The following is a 16357-nucleotide window of genomic DNA, read 5'->3' as shown; positions in this document are numbered from 1 at the left end:
TAGTTCTGTAAAGGAGAGTGACAACTCTTACTGATGTCATGCTAATTAGAAGATTAGAACTTAATTGCAAAGAGAATGGTTGGAGCAAGAACTGGAGGTGATCAAACTGAATTTGACTAATCTTTTACAGTAGGTCCTGCCACAGCTGGAGCTCAAAATGACCTATGCTGGGCTCACTCACAGCTCTTCTGGGCTTGTTTATGGACACTTAACTGCGCAGAAGGCATTTGGAAGTTAGACAGCAAGACGGAGTTTCAGCATTGTAAATATATTAATTTGTAAAGACTGTCAGACAATTTCTGATGGGAAGTTTGAACACCACAGATAATGTGGTTGTGCAATTACAGTTCTGATGACATTAAACAAATTCCTGTCTTCATCCTAGACTAAGGCAGTGGCAAGATTCATGCATACCATGTTACTTTGGTCTCTGTTTATACATCACTTCATGACCATAGTTCTTAGGGTTAGCGAACTTCAAATCTACGATGTTGTACACAATTTTTGACATAATGGCTGTGTAGAAAGTACTATTGTTTTCAGCTTCATGTATAATCCAGCACTACAATTCCATTGTAATTTTCAGCTTAGACACTTACGGCCATCAATGGACTACTTATCCTTCTGAAATTGGACTGCTTTCACATTTGCTTGAACTCCTTTGGAAATGGCCATGCCAACTTCAGCTTGTTCTTCCTACAACACTATCTTACTATATCAGAAGACCTCTTGAAAGGCAGCTTACAAACTTAAGTCAGGATTCTAATGCGAAAGATACTTTGAAAGATACTTTTGTAATTTCCACTCATTTCTGGAAGGTTGCACAGTACACTAACAATTCCTTACTGAAGTTCCGTCAGTGAAATAGGGATCATTTTTTAATTGTTCCTCTTTGTTTGGAACTGATTGATCAGAACTAGTAGTCTGGAAATTTCAAGAATGGATATAATGACTAGCAACCAGGTGCTCAATCTGCTCAAACAACAGTAAGACTCATCAGGACACTCAGACAAAATGCAGAGGTCAGTTCAGTAGGTCAAGCAAACTTCTATTGTCTCAAATGTTCACACAGGGTGAGATGTTGAGTGCTATTTTACTGAGAGTTTAGTCCTATGATTACTAGTAGCAGAATCTTGGCTACGGTGACACAGCATCTCAACTACTGAACACAGAAGACCTGAAGATGCATTAACTTGTATCTCCCCCTCAAAGAACTGCTTGTGATTCATGAGTAGGTCATCAGGCTAAGACTATTAGCTTTCCCCAATTTTACTAGTACCGCTGCAATTCATATGGTATCAAACAAATCTTTCTTTAGCCAGTCTTCCAACATACCGCACAGTCACTGGCAGGTACCAGTTATGTTCATGTTAAACACACTTAAAAAGGTATCGAGACTTGATGTGAACACAATAGGATCTCAAAAACTATACCACTTCTCTAAGAAGTTGGTTTCAAATGTTAATTTTCCCATGCTATTAAAAATTTCAGATGCTTTCTGTAGTTTGAATTTCTCTGGTATTAAATTTTTTTCTTGCTTACTTAAATATTCTTTTTAGTGTCTGATTTTTCCTTTCCTTAGATAAAACATTTTCACCATATTTTGTAGAAGGTAAAGAGATTCAACTTTATCCTTCCTATTTGTCCAAATTAGGATTTTTTTCTAACCCAAGAAATCTTTTTCCTATATTGTTCCCACTAATTCAGAATCGTATAAAAAAAGAATAAAATAACAACAGCTACTAATGCTTCATGAAGTATTTTAGCATCAATCATCTCATTTATGCAGTATACTGGAGCAATTGTTGCTTTGTGGACCTATTTAACTACATTCAAATAACAAAAGACTGAATTAACTGGTTTTGCTACTGTTCTCCATGGAAAACTCTTATCCAGTTGTTTGGTCCCTTTAACACTTAATCCTTCCCGAACTTCATGGGTGTTGGTCAGATGTGGATGGATTTGTTTTGTTATGAATAAACTAACTTTTGTTATTACTAATCTCTGAAATTACTTCCAAACACAACAAATGTGCAAAATAACTTAGGCAAGGCTAACCAGTGCAATAGGGCGTTGGATTCCATCCAGATTCGGTACATTGTACATCTGCTCTTTCACTGTATCTGTATCCTTCATCACAGGCAAACTGTATTTGTTCAGATTCCTTGTAAGACCGCTTTGGAGAACGTACATATCCATGCAGAATTTCTGGCACATCACAAATAATCTCTGAAATTGAGAAAGACAAAATCCATATATTTTTGTTTATTTTTATTTGCTGAGAATAAATGCCTATTGGAATAAAATTTAGGGTTTTTCTAATTTGACATCACAAAAACATTTGCATTTGGAAACTGCTTGAAACTTATTTGAGAATTCTTCAATGACCTGATTGTGCGTGCCAGGTAGAAAGTGTGGTGTAGCACAGCATCAACAGCAAGTTGGTTCATAAGACAGATTTTAGGGCTTTGTTTTGAATTTTAATGGATCTCAGAATCAGTGTATAAGGCAGGGGACATTCTAAAATAAGCAACTAGGCTAGCTGAAATTTAGGATTTTCCATTTTTCAGATAATTTCATTTCTTTGTAATTTCCAGCAAACCTAAAGCTCTCTCATAGCCAGTAGATGATCAGTTAAATCATGGCATCAATAGGAAAAAAGAATTAAACTATCTGGAAAACTGACATTAGAATGCTTCACTATCTAGAAAAGAACCTCAGCATCCCCAGCTTCTTGCCAAACCCAATAAAACCACTGAGATCTTGCAGTTTCCAAAAACTGCATTCATAAAGCCAGAAAATATTCAAGGCTTTGTTTCCTAGGCCACAGAGCAGGACACCAAAGAGTTCTCTTGGATTCCTTTGCTGGAGGATGAAGTATAGCCCAGTGAAACTGTCATTGTTTAATAAAATTCACTATATTCTGCAAATGTTACAAGCACATGTGTTTAATCCTGCTTTATGCTGTTCAAATTAAAATAAATGGGGGTTTCACAGCAGCAAAATGCAGCGCTGAAATTGTGAAAAAACCATACATGTATCTGACATCTTGACATATGTACTCTGCTCTTCTAAACGCATACTTCCTGATCAGATAATATATAAATAATCTAAGAAACTTGATGGACTGAATATTTAACAGTGACTGTTACCGTAAGCTTCCTGGGATTCATTCTTACATACTGACAATCCAATACCTTACAACTTCTATTTGCAAAATGGGAGGAGTAACCCCATCCACCAGTACAGGCTGCAGGCGGGGCAGGGTGGGGTCGACTGGCTATAAAGTAGTTTTGCAGAAAAAAACTTGGCAGTCCTGATGGACAAGTTGAACAGCGGCCAGCAATGTGCATTTGCAGTAAACAAAGAAAACAGTGTCCTGGGCTCCATTGGGAAGAGTGCTGCCAGCAGGTCAAAAGAGGTGATCTGTCCCTCTACTCAGCACTGGTGAGACCACATCTGGAGTGCTGTGTCCAGGTCTGAGCACCCCAATACAGGAAAGACTTGGACACACTGGAACAGGTCCAGTGAAGGGACATGAAGATAATTAAGGAATTGGAAATACTGACAGATAAAGAGAGGCTTAGAGAGTCTAGAGAAAAGAAGGCTTGGCGGGAGGATCTTAGTGTGGGGCAGGCAGAAGTAAAGACGATGGAGACAGACCTTCTCATTGGAACCCAGTGACAAGATGAGAAGCAATGGGCACCAATTGGAATACAGGAAATACCACTTAAACTTAAGAAAAACCACATTTACTTAAGAGTGGTCAAATGCTGGAATGGGTTACCCAGAGAGGCTGTGGAGTTTCCTTCCTTGGACATGTTCAAAAACTGACTGGACATGGCCTTGAGCTAACCTGCCCTAGCTGACTGCTCCGAGGGACCTTCAGCGGTCCCTTCCAACCTCACCTATTCTGTGATTCTGTGGTTCTGTAAAAACTAAACATGAATTAACCTTCTAACTTGTCAAAACACATTCGTCTGAAGAAAGAAAAATCCATCATGATTTCTTTGTATTTTATATACCCTAAGAACATGAGTGAATTAAAATCATACTTGTTTTTTAAACTTGGTTCACATAGATTCAAAATTGTTTGTAATTACTTTGGTTAAATCAACACTGAAGTGATTGAATCTTATGTAGACATACCGAAGCTAGTTTCAAAGACATTGACTGCAGCCTGGCAAAACATACAGTCTGTAGTGAAAATGTGGAACAAACAGATGGTCCATTATGACTATATTAGCATACAATATTCTCTGATTTCTCTTTCTTATCCTACGTCTTCTGCATATATGCAGTGGAGATTGTTTACAAACAAACTATGCTTAATTGCTGTGGAGTAAAGTGAAAGCTTTTTAGTTTCCCATATGGTAACCTGTCCTTAGAAGTCTGTGAGAATATAGCTTCTTAATTACAGATAATAAATAATGTCCTTTTTACCTTGGCACTGAGGCACATCACTATTCCATTTTCCATTAGAGGAGCAAATTATTTCTTTAGATCCAACAAGCCTGTATTTTGCATTACATTCAAAATTTACAACCTGGCCAAAGGAGTATTCTCGGCCTAGCTCAAATGCACCAGTCATAATTATTCTTCCATTTTCTGGTGCTTGTACTGGTAAACACTTTGCCACTGGAAAATAAAACAAAAACAAAATGAAAGGAAAAAGCCAGCCATTTTGAGGTCTATTCTGTAAAATAAATTGACACACAGAAACGTTAAAATATAGAAAAGTCACTGTAGTTTCCTTACACATTTTAAAAATATATACTCTTGTTTTGTATTCAGATACCATTTGCAACAGATATAATACAAATCCCTAAGGAAAAAGACAGACTGACATAGGAGGAAGCTTGTAGACCAGCTCTCATCATCCTCTTTTCTGCCCTTGCAGGCTAAAGACAGAGCACCCACTGAACTAGATGACCTCCTGAGGTCTCACCCAATCTAAATTATCCTATGATCCTATGAATTCTATGATTCTAAATTATCCTATGATCCTATGAATGGTTAGATGAGCCTTGACTGACACATAGGGCCATTAAACTTTGTCAAAATAGGTTAATTTACTTCAGAGCTATGCCAAAATGAAATTGCTATAGACAAATATCTGGAAAAGTGTCAGTATAGACTGACTACAACAGTTTAGTTACTAACTAAAAATACTAGTTAAGGATATCAGAACGATTATATTACTAAAGTAAACAAGCACAATGTCAGCCATGAATTTAGACCTCTTGTATCTCTTAACTTTGTAACTGCAGAAAAAGGAAGAATTAATGTATGTCATCAGATATGTCTTATTAAGGGGGAAATGACTATCAAAGCTCATTCTTAAATGTTCACATAGGTATCACTAACCACGACAGTGGCTGGTGTTTTGCCTACCATAGCTCGGACTTCTCTCTGACAACATTCTCCATCTTATAAGCCACCTGCCTTTTCTGCGAGCTCAGATTTTATCTTCTACGTTCCTCACAATTAGGACATTATACAAATACTTTCTTTCATATGCAATCATATTTCAGCCTAATGAAAACTCCTCAATCATGAAAGAATAATCTTATGAGGACTTTGAAATTGCAGTATCTTGGTGACGTGACAAAAAATGTTGGAAACCATTGCTCTATACTGTGCAGATAGAGACCTGTATGCCTAAAATTAAGGACACTCAAAATCCAGTAAACTAAATATGAAATATCTGAGACCAAGGAAATGTCAAAACACAGACAACAAACTCTAGACAAGAGAAAGATATCCACTTTCATTTGTGATTCTTTACTTAAGAGACCCTTTCCTGACATCAGATGCTTAACCTAAAGAGAAATTTCATTGCTGCACACATATGTTAAAATAGAGCAGTTAAAAATTATCTTCGGGAAGAAAGGAAGCTTATTTTCATAATCATACAAGTTTGAAACTGGTGAAAAGTTTTTCAGAATCAGGGAAGTATCATCTGAGTCATCCAGTCTATTAAGTCTTGAGGTCTGGGTCACTCTTGCTCTTATTCTTACTTACTGAAGTTCTTCCACAGTATGCTAATAGGGAGAAGAACTTACAACAAAATCTTAATGGCTAGGATATTCACAAGGGTGGAGGAGGAAACTACCTAAAAAACACACATGCTTTCACATACATCTGAAATGCCTCATCCCAGTTGTCTTTTGTAATCATGTTTTGCAGCCATCTACTCTATCAGGGGCCTTCAGGTGAGGCAAAGCTTTAAGCCAGTCTGGGGGTGACAAGATTCTATTTTGTGAATGGTTTTTAACAAAAGCTTGAGTGCTTTTTGGACTAAAATGGCTAAGCAGTCATTGTAAGAGTTTCACTGCTGCATAACTTGAATTTAAACGTATGTGAATTAATACTAGTAGAGAGATCACAGACTAGTTCTAGATAGTATCAGATAGATAAAAAGACAGTTTAATAAAGAATTAAATGTCATACTCCATTTACCTTCACAGTGAGGGATGTCATTGCTCCATCCATCTGCCTGACACTCACGGTAATTTATTTGGCTGAGCATCTGGTATCTTACCAAATAAAAAGTAAACAATGCTAAAATACAGTCTCATTATGTGACAGAAACAGCAGTGCTGCTGATTTTGAAGCAAAGGAAGCAGGTTTCATATGTTCTAGCACAGACTAACCAAAACATGATGAAACTGAGTTGTTTTTTGTCCTGTACCTTCCCTATTTTGTTTCTTTTAATTGCATATGACAAAAAAAAAAAGAAAAAATCAGAAAGTACAAAGTAATCAGTAGGATGACTTCTTTCATTACAGAGATAGCAATCTTTGGCTACATAACAAATAACCTAGGGGTAATTTACACAATCAATAGCAAGCAGAGTAAAACTCCTGTTGCCTGTGCTCTAGTATGACTGAAAGCCATGTGACAGCATCAAAACAGGACCTAACCTAAACCATATGTATCTCATGCTTTGATGAGCTAGTATTATCTTAGGTCTGAGGGCAACATCATAGCCACAATGCCATGGCTTCTGCTTTGTCTGAAATGTAGTCAGACGAAGTACAGCTAGTCTGAAATGATAGTGAAGAACTGTCTGAACTTAAGGGATTAAGGAGAAAATTGACTTTGGAACTCTTTTTGTGGAACTCAGACTAGATTCCAGCAATACAGACTGAAAAAGCATGACTAAACCACTGGACCATGCTTACAGCGGATTCGCATTTCAAGAGGAAAGAATCCAGTCATAGGTATATTTAACTAAACGCAATACTATATATTTGCCTTGCTGCAGTTTTCATTGGAGAAGATGAATAGAGGAGGAAGAGAGAAGAATTTCTTCCAAGCAGTCAGTGAAGACATGTTAGTGAGTCTACCAGAAATGTCTTCCTTCAAACATTTTTTACAATACATTTTAATTCATAATGCACAAAAATGATTTAAGCAGGACTAATGAGTTGTGATTCTGAATAGAAGACTCTGCTGTATGGCCTAATTACTTCACAAACATAATTGCATCATGACTGCCTACTGAGAGCACTGATTTCAGCATACAAAGCTGCATTTCCATCTGAACTGGTTGGCTGGTGGACTCATGAGGCAGCTTTACAGACAGATGACTATTTTTGTTTTCTACTCGGACAGCCATGATTTCAGGTTAGCTACAGCCTTATGTATTATTTTAGACAATTCGAGTGCCAGCTTCAGGTACATGAGTTTAGTTACTCCAATAGCACCAGACATGAGAAAGAGTTATCTTTAGTATTACTGTAATTGCAGAAATTTAAATTAAACAATAACCAAGTATTAAATATTAGTAAGTTGCTGCTGCATTACAGACAACAAATCTATAACTGACACTTCTTTTAACATTAACACCTTATGTTAACTCCCATATGTTGAATTAAATAAGTATTACCCATCATTACATCTGTACTCAACTCTGGCACCAAATACAAATTCACTTCCACTGGTAAGTTCAAAGGAACCAAACTCAGTATCTCCAGGATGTCCACAGGGCTTATCTGGTAAAAAAAAGAAGAAAAATATTTATTTACACCATACATAGGAATGTGAAAGTGTGAAAGATAGCACTTTTCTAATAATTAGTAGCAAGTATGGGCCTTTCAAAAATTAAAAAATGCTCAGCATTAGCTTGATCAGCCCTCCCTTTTTTAATCACTATCTTCAATGAAAACATATTGGAGTAAGGATCTGCTGATTTTTTTTTAAAATTAAACAACAAATTAGCAGCTTTTATTCCTTTAAAAAGACTGAGCTCATCTTAAGTTTTATGACAAATTTAATGGCAGGATGTAACTTCAGCTTTTCATACGACTTGTGACATAAACTGGTCCAAAGCTTCCACTACAGGATCCATCCATGATTGGAAATGATATTTCCTCAATCTGGCGGGGACTGTGCTGAGTAAAGAGGGATGATCTAACGCCACAGGAGTCTTTTGGTCCTCAGTCCTTCTGCTTGAAGTTCCCCATAGGACTTTTCTTGTGGTCTGGTCCTAACTGTTTGCCCTGGATTCCCAAAAGAATTGTAAAGATGAACACACCATCCCTCTCATTCATCCACTCTTGATGTTATAATATGGACTGCAAAATAAAACGCATGGCTAAAACCTGTTAGGCCTCCTCAGAAGAAATCTTTCCTGATCCCTGTTGACCTAGGCAATTTCATTTCTTGGAGTGTATCAACATCCTTGTTTTTTCCAAGGAAGACATGTTTGAGTATGCCCTAAACCTGCTCCAGGGTGATTCAGAGAAAACAGACAACATCATGATCAATTTTGCTCTCTAGTGTGGCCTATTCTGGAAAGAGAACATGATCACTTAACCAGTGGTAGACCATCTCTTTTCTCCTTCCACCTGCACCTTGCCAGTTTCAGTATCTATTCACTGGATGGCAGTATTTACTAAAATGTGTTACCAAAAAGCAACACCAAATTTTGTAGAATTGGAAAGATCTGTGTTCGCTGAGTAGTTATACAAATACATATAAAAACTGAGGAGGTGACTAAATAAAAAATGTAAAAGAAACTAGTAACAACTTTATTAGTTCATTTTTACTCATGATTTGTATTCATCTCTGTTTGAATGACAGCTGGGACTTAATTTTATATTATCAGACCAAACATTTACACTCTACTAGTAAAAATTTTGTATCTTAGATACGTAAGAAAAAAAGCTCGTGTGTCTAAAATTTCTTCATGTTTAAAACTCATTTATTACAGAAAAGAAGCATCTGCTGACTAACAATTATAAATTTCCACTTCTTCACTAGAAGATTCTGTATGAGGGTGTGAGATACTTCTAAACTCTTAACACAGTATATGAGAGATAATAAATAGCAGCTTTCATCCTAATCATGAATTTTCCTTCACAGATTAAAAGAGAAGGCAAGGAAAAATGACTTCCCACTTCCAAGAAATTATATCTTTCATAGAAGTAGTTGAATAAACTGAAGACAATACTGCCTCTTGACTTGCATTCAGAAGCTAGGTTAGTGCTTTACTCTGCTTAGACTGTAAATTTCATCTGCATTAGACTTTTTCTAAAATTTTGGAAGCAAGCTCCTAATAATAACTTAGTAACTTATCATAAATCGGATAAAGGCTGGCCTAGAGTAAGATCTTCTCCTGTAAAGAAAAAAAAAAAAATCTTTGATCTGGAGAAAAGGAACTTCGAAAAATGTTTTCTTATGCATACATACTTTTTAGGGTGATATTTTAAAGGATGCTGAAATAAGTAAGTTACAGGTAAAGATACAATGGCAGTTTCACATTGACATCACTGGCAAGGAATGTGATCTGTCAGGTCAAATGTTTGCACGTATTTTGCATAAATACTTACTTCTGCATTCTACCCCTGGGGGGTGTTGCTTCCATGCTCCATCAGCACACTCAAACACAATTCGCCCAAGTTTTATATATCCAGGCCGACATCTGTATGTTACTTGAGTACCATGTGGGTAGGGAGGTTTGTCCCATCTTTCAGTAGGCACCTCTTTAACCCTTCTGGGAGGAGGTTCTTTACAAGCTAAAAATTGTAAACAAAAGTATTGGTGACTGAAGCACATGCTACAAACATCAAAATAATTTCACAATAGAAAATGTAGCAAGAAATCTGGGGACATTTGTCATCAAATGAGCATATGTTTTCTACTTAATCATCACAAAATAGGAAACTGCCAGGAATCCACTTTTTGTAGGACTGTGAATAGACATTTAGAAGGACATAAGAATAGTCCAGCAAGTGCCAAGAAACCACACAGGACAGTCGTAATTCATGAAATAGATTTTAGTTACAAAGACTGACATGAGATCACTGCTGTAGTTTTAACCACAGACATCTCTCACCCTTCCACCTGCAGGAGCTCCTCCATGCCTGTCCTGCCATTAACACAGAGAACAACTCTGTGCACTCTGTAGAGTTTCCTTTCAAACTATTTTCTTCTGCAGCCACCACCATCCTTACTGACATTAAATTCATGACTCACTTGATCAAGTTCTGTCAAATCTCCCCTCACCTTTACATTGCTTAAACTTTCTCTCCAGGCTGAGGTCACCTGATATTCCAAAACTTATTTCCTCCTGTCCATGAGATTAATTCTTATGACAAGTTACTTATTACACAATATAAAGGCTGCTTCCTGGGCCTTCTTCAGTGTCCATGAAATGGACTGCCAAGCTCATATGAATTACAAGAATGAGCCTGAATTCATTTTATTAAGAAGTTCCTCAGTAGCTTAGGAATGAGAAAAATCAGACTAAAGGGGAAAGAAATAAATGTTGGGAAGCTGTTAATGAAAGACTAAATGATCTTTCTTAAGAAACATTTTTTTAATTGTTTATAATAACTGACCTAATTTCAGTGACTAGTTCTCTGTGCTTGGGTGACTGAAATGTACTTATTTTAAAGGCTGAAGCTTTACTCAGAGTAACAGAGTCTGGACAGTCTAGCTAATGAGATGCAATGCAGTTTGTTTTATATCCGGACATCAAAGGTGAGAATTCATCAAGAATAAATAAAGCAGCCTCTAAGAAATGAAGCTTTGGAAAAGAAATTAAACCTCTATATAGAAAATAAATGGGAGAAGAAATGTCCACCAGGGAAGGAAATTTCTTGGTGAGGAGATTCATTACTTAGTAAAGAGCTGGCACAAAAGTCCTCTCACCAGTTTAGTTGTAAGGCCACAGGTTTGAGAAAGCAGCAATATTCTCAGTGGATCTTTCCTATGGATTGTCCAGGTGCTGCCTGAAAGTGGGACTACAGGAAAAAATATTTAGGATCTTTCCTCATGCAAGGGATGTAGAGTTACGGCTTGCTGAACTAAACTGGGGAGATCACAACCAGAGATTAAGTAGCTGTGATTTCTAATACAAAGTGAGCAGATTAAATACTCATTCTTCCATGTCAAAGTGTGGAAAGTGAATTTTACTTTAGTTGTAAAAAGACATACCCTCGAACACTCACTGTTTTTATTACAGTCAGTGGAATACCTACCAAATTAGAGGCATAATTTTAGAAAATTGCTTAAAAATCAGGAAAAAGATTTGTTACAAGAAAAAAACCTGTATAATTTTAAGTGTTCTGTAGCTACGGTATTTTTTCCAACCACTTTAATAAGTATGCTCCCTCCTATGAAATATTGCATCTAAGTAAAAATTATTGCTTCTGTCCACTGGAGGGTACTACCCTACTATCAAAAAAGGTAGTAGGGACTTAGACCTTTCTTAGCAAGATTAAGACACATTCACTTCTTAACAACGTTTTTGCAAAAATGCAGGAATAAGCGAAATGAACCTCTAGCTAGCTCTTTCAAATGTGTTAAAAATGGTTAGTGTACACAAAAAAGTTCTTTGTAATGGTGAGAAAAGGAATTTTTCTAATTCTACATATTTTTCATTAGAGATCGTTAAAATTAGTGCTTTCAGTTTGCAAGCTGAGAAAGCCCAGTCCGAATTCTGATTTAAAAAATAGGCTATTTAGTACAGGGCGAGATTCTCTGTTCTGTTCCTCCCTTATTTCGGAGTTGTATTATATTTTTATTGTCTGTTGTGCAGAATGGGACCTCTTAACTCCTCCTTGTTTACATTAAAAAAAAAAGCACGAAAGATAATCTGATAGTCTCCTCATCATTACTAAGACATGCTTCTTTCTGGGTTTTATTTCAACTCTCTCTGATTGTTCTTTACCACTCCTGCCCTGGTGTTAAACCATGTGTTCCCATCTAGTGTCACAGTATGCATATGCATTTCTGACTACAGCTAATTATTCTTTTGTTTTAATGCAGTTTCTTAGTAGCTTCAGAAGAAGAACATGTTGACAGGATATACTTCAAAACTATTAATTACATCATGCACTCACCATGTGTACTCACCAAAATTGGGAGGGTTTTATTTTTATATTAGAAAGCATGCATTAAATACATACCTTCAAAACCTTTAGTGAGAAACCAGGAGAGCTGGAATTAATCATTTAGTATTTATATGTGACTTGACCTCAGTTAGAAATAGCTCAAGCTGCTTTCTTGCCGTCATTATGCTGGTAGCAACTTCCATAAAGTCAACCACAAACTACAAATTCAGGTAGAAGTGTTTTTCAGCTCTTGTGCAAAAACCCAGCTCTCGAACAACTCACATACAGACTTTCAATATGAAGCTTGAACTAAGAACCCTGCATGACCCATGGTAATAGTTGTCCCAGATAAATCAAATATTGCTACACTCACATTCCTTTGCAATCTCTCTGATCTAAAGAAAGCATTGTGAAAAGAAAGTGCAAATTCAGGCAAACTTTCTTTGCAAATTCCAGGACTTTTCTGGACTACTTTGCAAACAAATTAGTCTTTATTAGTTGCTTTGGAGCAGTATTTATTATAAGTATATATAAAAAGATAATACTTTTCATTAATGTCCTGATTTTTCAATTTTTCAAAGTAAAATCCATCAGATTGTTTTGATTAATAAGGTCTTTGTAATCTTCACCTAAAATTAAAACCAACCTGAACTGAGCAAAGACACACTAGCTCAAAAACACATAGCACCCTTTCCGCAACAGTGTACGTAACGAAACCCAGACAGAAAGCAAAGAATTAAATTACTAAACATACATTAAACAATATAAACACAATGTCAAGAAAAATAAATTGAACAGAGAAGTAGAAAATACCAGAGGCTTCTGAAAAGATACCCAGAATACCAGCTACCTCTTTAAACATGTACGAAAGCATACCTGTATGCATTTATCTCATTTAATGGATTAAAAACTGTCTGTCAGTCAACAGATCTTTTGTAAGCTTTTCAGTCAATTTAGTAATCATTCCTCTTTCTCAGATTATCTCACAGATTATTCCAGACAGAAAGAAATGCACATTTATTGAATATTTTCTATTTTAATCTACCAGCTGTTTACAGGTTTTAGATGTTAGAATAATTAACAAACATTATTAATAACAAATTAGTTGTCCAGCTCTAGTTTATAGGGATATTAACCATTTAAAGAGTTCTGCAACAGATTAATAACAGCAGTAGTTACACAAATACATAGGTGAAATAATACTTGTGACAGTGTAGTAAATACTAAAGGTGCTAAATACTGCCAGAGGAAATCTCAATTATTGTTGTAAGAAGTTCATTAAAATAGGCTACAATGCAAACATTTTAGTTACATATTGTTTTAGTTACCATCTTCACACACAATTTAAGAATGGTTTGGGGTTTTTTTCCACATTAAAGCTTACCTCTTTCTGCAGTACAGTACACCCAACATAAGAGCAAAGCTGTATAGCCCAGGAATGACATCCTAGAGATTCAGAAACTCAGCAAACACATTTAGTACTGTAGCCTACTTTTTTGACTACTTTGTGTTATTTCCACTCCTATTTTACTCACTAACTGCTCCAGGGGCTGACCTTGCAAAGCATTTATACTCTGATTTCAGCAGTCACTTCCCCTAATCCTCTTGCAACACACAAGTGTTTCTTTTTTTTCCTCTCCAAACTTTGCTAAATGAATAAATAAATAAATGTCTGGCAGTTTTGGTTGACACAGTCCTTCCCTGCGTCCTGCTTGTTCTTTTTCATATACTCAGATAAGCTTATTTCTTTTGGTATCCAAAAGAAGTTGTACAAATAAATTATTCTGTGATTCCTTGTGTCTTATATGCTTAGTTAAAAACCAGAAAATGACATTAAATGTGTGTAAAATGAACTTCTCTACTATACACGCATCATTCAAGATCAATGTTGAAAACAACTGAAATAAAAAGCAGACAAAACCACAAAGTGACTTACTAACCCACTGGTTCTTGTATATGATAACCAATTACCCAGAGCAAAGGAAATGTACTTGATCAAATATTTGATTAAATAAACCTAGGTGATGTTGAAGCACTTGTTTCGGTATCACATGAGAAATGATAAGATGGAGACGATGTGAATGAATTGTAAGATAGATAATGAACTGCCCAAAGAAAAATAATAAAGATTGTGCTAAAAGAAGAACTATATGGCAAACCAGGCTAACAGAGGAACTCCTCATGGATTCATGTAAGCAACAGTCTTATTAATAATTTCATTAAATGTCTTGGCTTTATAAGAAATGCACGCCAGTGGAAATGTGGACCGTATGAACAGAATTATTTGCTACTGAGACTTAGGGAAAAAAACTGTAAGAGTACAAAGTGCTCTCAGGAGATGGACACAAAACAGCTGTCCACCAGCTGTGGTGATGTCTGACTGGCATGGAGTATACACAGACCGATCTTGTATATGCTCCCAAAAGACCACATAACATACCCTTAAAATCACCGGCTTATTTAGCCTACTGATATAGGATGAAAACCAGTGTGTTTAGAGAACAGATCTCAAATCAAACCTGAATTCCAAAGCTGTTAAAACTTTTTTTCTTCTCAAAATGCAGCTAGAATTATTTTTTTTTCTTTTTTTTTTCTTTTTTTTTTTAAACCTGGGCTATGTTTTCAGTTACCAATTCTAAGGAATGGTCTTAGTGAAAACTGGCATTCAGGTGTTTTACCTGCAAGAAATCTTCCAGACAGCATAACATCTCTTCCTTTCCCTCCCCCTTTCTCTTGCCAAGTGACTCATACGTGGAGAATGAACTCTCACTCTGCTCCATGACCCTGTGATGATGGGTCTGCGTCCATTTTGCAGTTACTGGTGCATACCTGATCAGTAGAAAAATATTTTTTACACCTGCCTAAATTGAGTTGTAAGAAACAGCTCCTCACAGAACTTCACTGCCCAAATCTTTAATTCCTTTTGTTCTGTGGTAGAGAACCATGTGCTGCTGCTGCAGATAGCAGTGCTCTAACTGCACCAAGAGAGCCCCACTTGTCTCCTCTGCACCAGTCTTGTTGCATTACCGTATGTGCATGCATTTACACGCTTCTACCAGTGGGCTGCTGGGTGCCAAAGCTAGTTTCCTTGCATTGGTGAGGAACTTTGGACGATTGAACCTCCCCTGTCACAGCAGCAGTATTAACTGCTTTTCAAATGTAGCAGTGACACTGCTGCTTTCCAGTTCCTTAGCCCCTGCAGGGAGAGCAGGAAAAACATTGAGGCAGAGTGCTAGGGGGCACTCAGATTCCAACCCAGAGACAGCGGCTCAAACCAATTAGCCATAAAAATCCATGCTGCAGGCATGGGTTCTAGAATTTCTCCAATTTTAAGTGTTATATCTTCTGATGTCATGAAGCTCAAAGTGGTTCAGGTTTTATCAAACTGCTTTTGAGTTATTAAACCACTTGCCAAATCATTACAGGCTTGAAACACAGTCAAAGATACTTTCAGCTACAGCTGAACCAAAACTGGAACTGAATTGAAAATTTACCATGAATTTCCTGACTTCTCTCTATGAATACAGGCAATGTTAAAACTATTTAAGCTAAAAGATAGCATCGGCACACAAGAGCAGATGGATATAAACTTCCTATGAATAAATTGAAGCTGAAAATTAGAAGACTCACCTAAGCAGTGAGAACTGTGTTTGGAAGCCATTTTGTGTGAGGAAGTCAGGGTCTTCCAGTGGGGAACTAGTGATGGCTAGTGATAGGAGCTTAGGTAGTCACTGCTGGAATAGCATCTCTGACCAGTATAACCTCAGCATGTTCTAACAGCATGCTTGCTGTCACGCTTGAGTTTAATGATATCATCAGAGCTCGCAGAATTCTAGAACCAGTCACTGTTTTGCCCAAAAATCTTCTGGGTCCTATCCCACTGTATTAATAGTGAGATTATCTTTTCATTGTCAACAGTTGCCTCTCCTTCCACTGGCAGACAACTTCTCTAACTCACAATGACATTACACATCATGTAATATCTACAATTACAAACTAATGGTGTGACA

General features: G+C 36.7%; 1 protein-coding gene across 1 annotated transcript in view; it reads right to left on the bottom strand.

Annotated features, from left to right (window-relative positions):
* Positions 1–13840, bottom strand: part of CFH (complement factor H) — a 34371-nt gene extending 20531 nt beyond the window's left edge. Inside the window, exons 1-6 of the mRNA XM_059821668.1 lie at positions 13732–13840; positions 9840–10025; positions 7895–8000; positions 6463–6539; positions 4444–4638; positions 2059–2229 (exon numbers count right to left, since the gene is read on the bottom strand). Coding sequence (XP_059677651.1) covers positions 2059–2229; positions 4444–4638; positions 6463–6539; positions 7895–8000; positions 9840–10025; positions 13732–13792 — 796 coding nt within the window. The 5' untranslated portion in view covers positions 13793–13840. The remainder of the gene's footprint in view (positions 1–2058; positions 2230–4443; positions 4639–6462; positions 6540–7894; positions 8001–9839; positions 10026–13731) is intronic.
* Positions 13841–16357: the final 2517 nt, after the last annotated feature.

This window comes from Gavia stellata, chromosome 10 (genome assembly GCF_030936135.1).
Source record: "Gavia stellata isolate bGavSte3 chromosome 10, bGavSte3.hap2, whole genome shotgun sequence".
NCBI classification, from domain to species: domain Eukaryota; kingdom Metazoa; phylum Chordata; class Aves; order Gaviiformes; family Gaviidae; genus Gavia; species Gavia stellata.
This window is presented reverse-complemented; position numbering and strand designations above follow the sequence as displayed.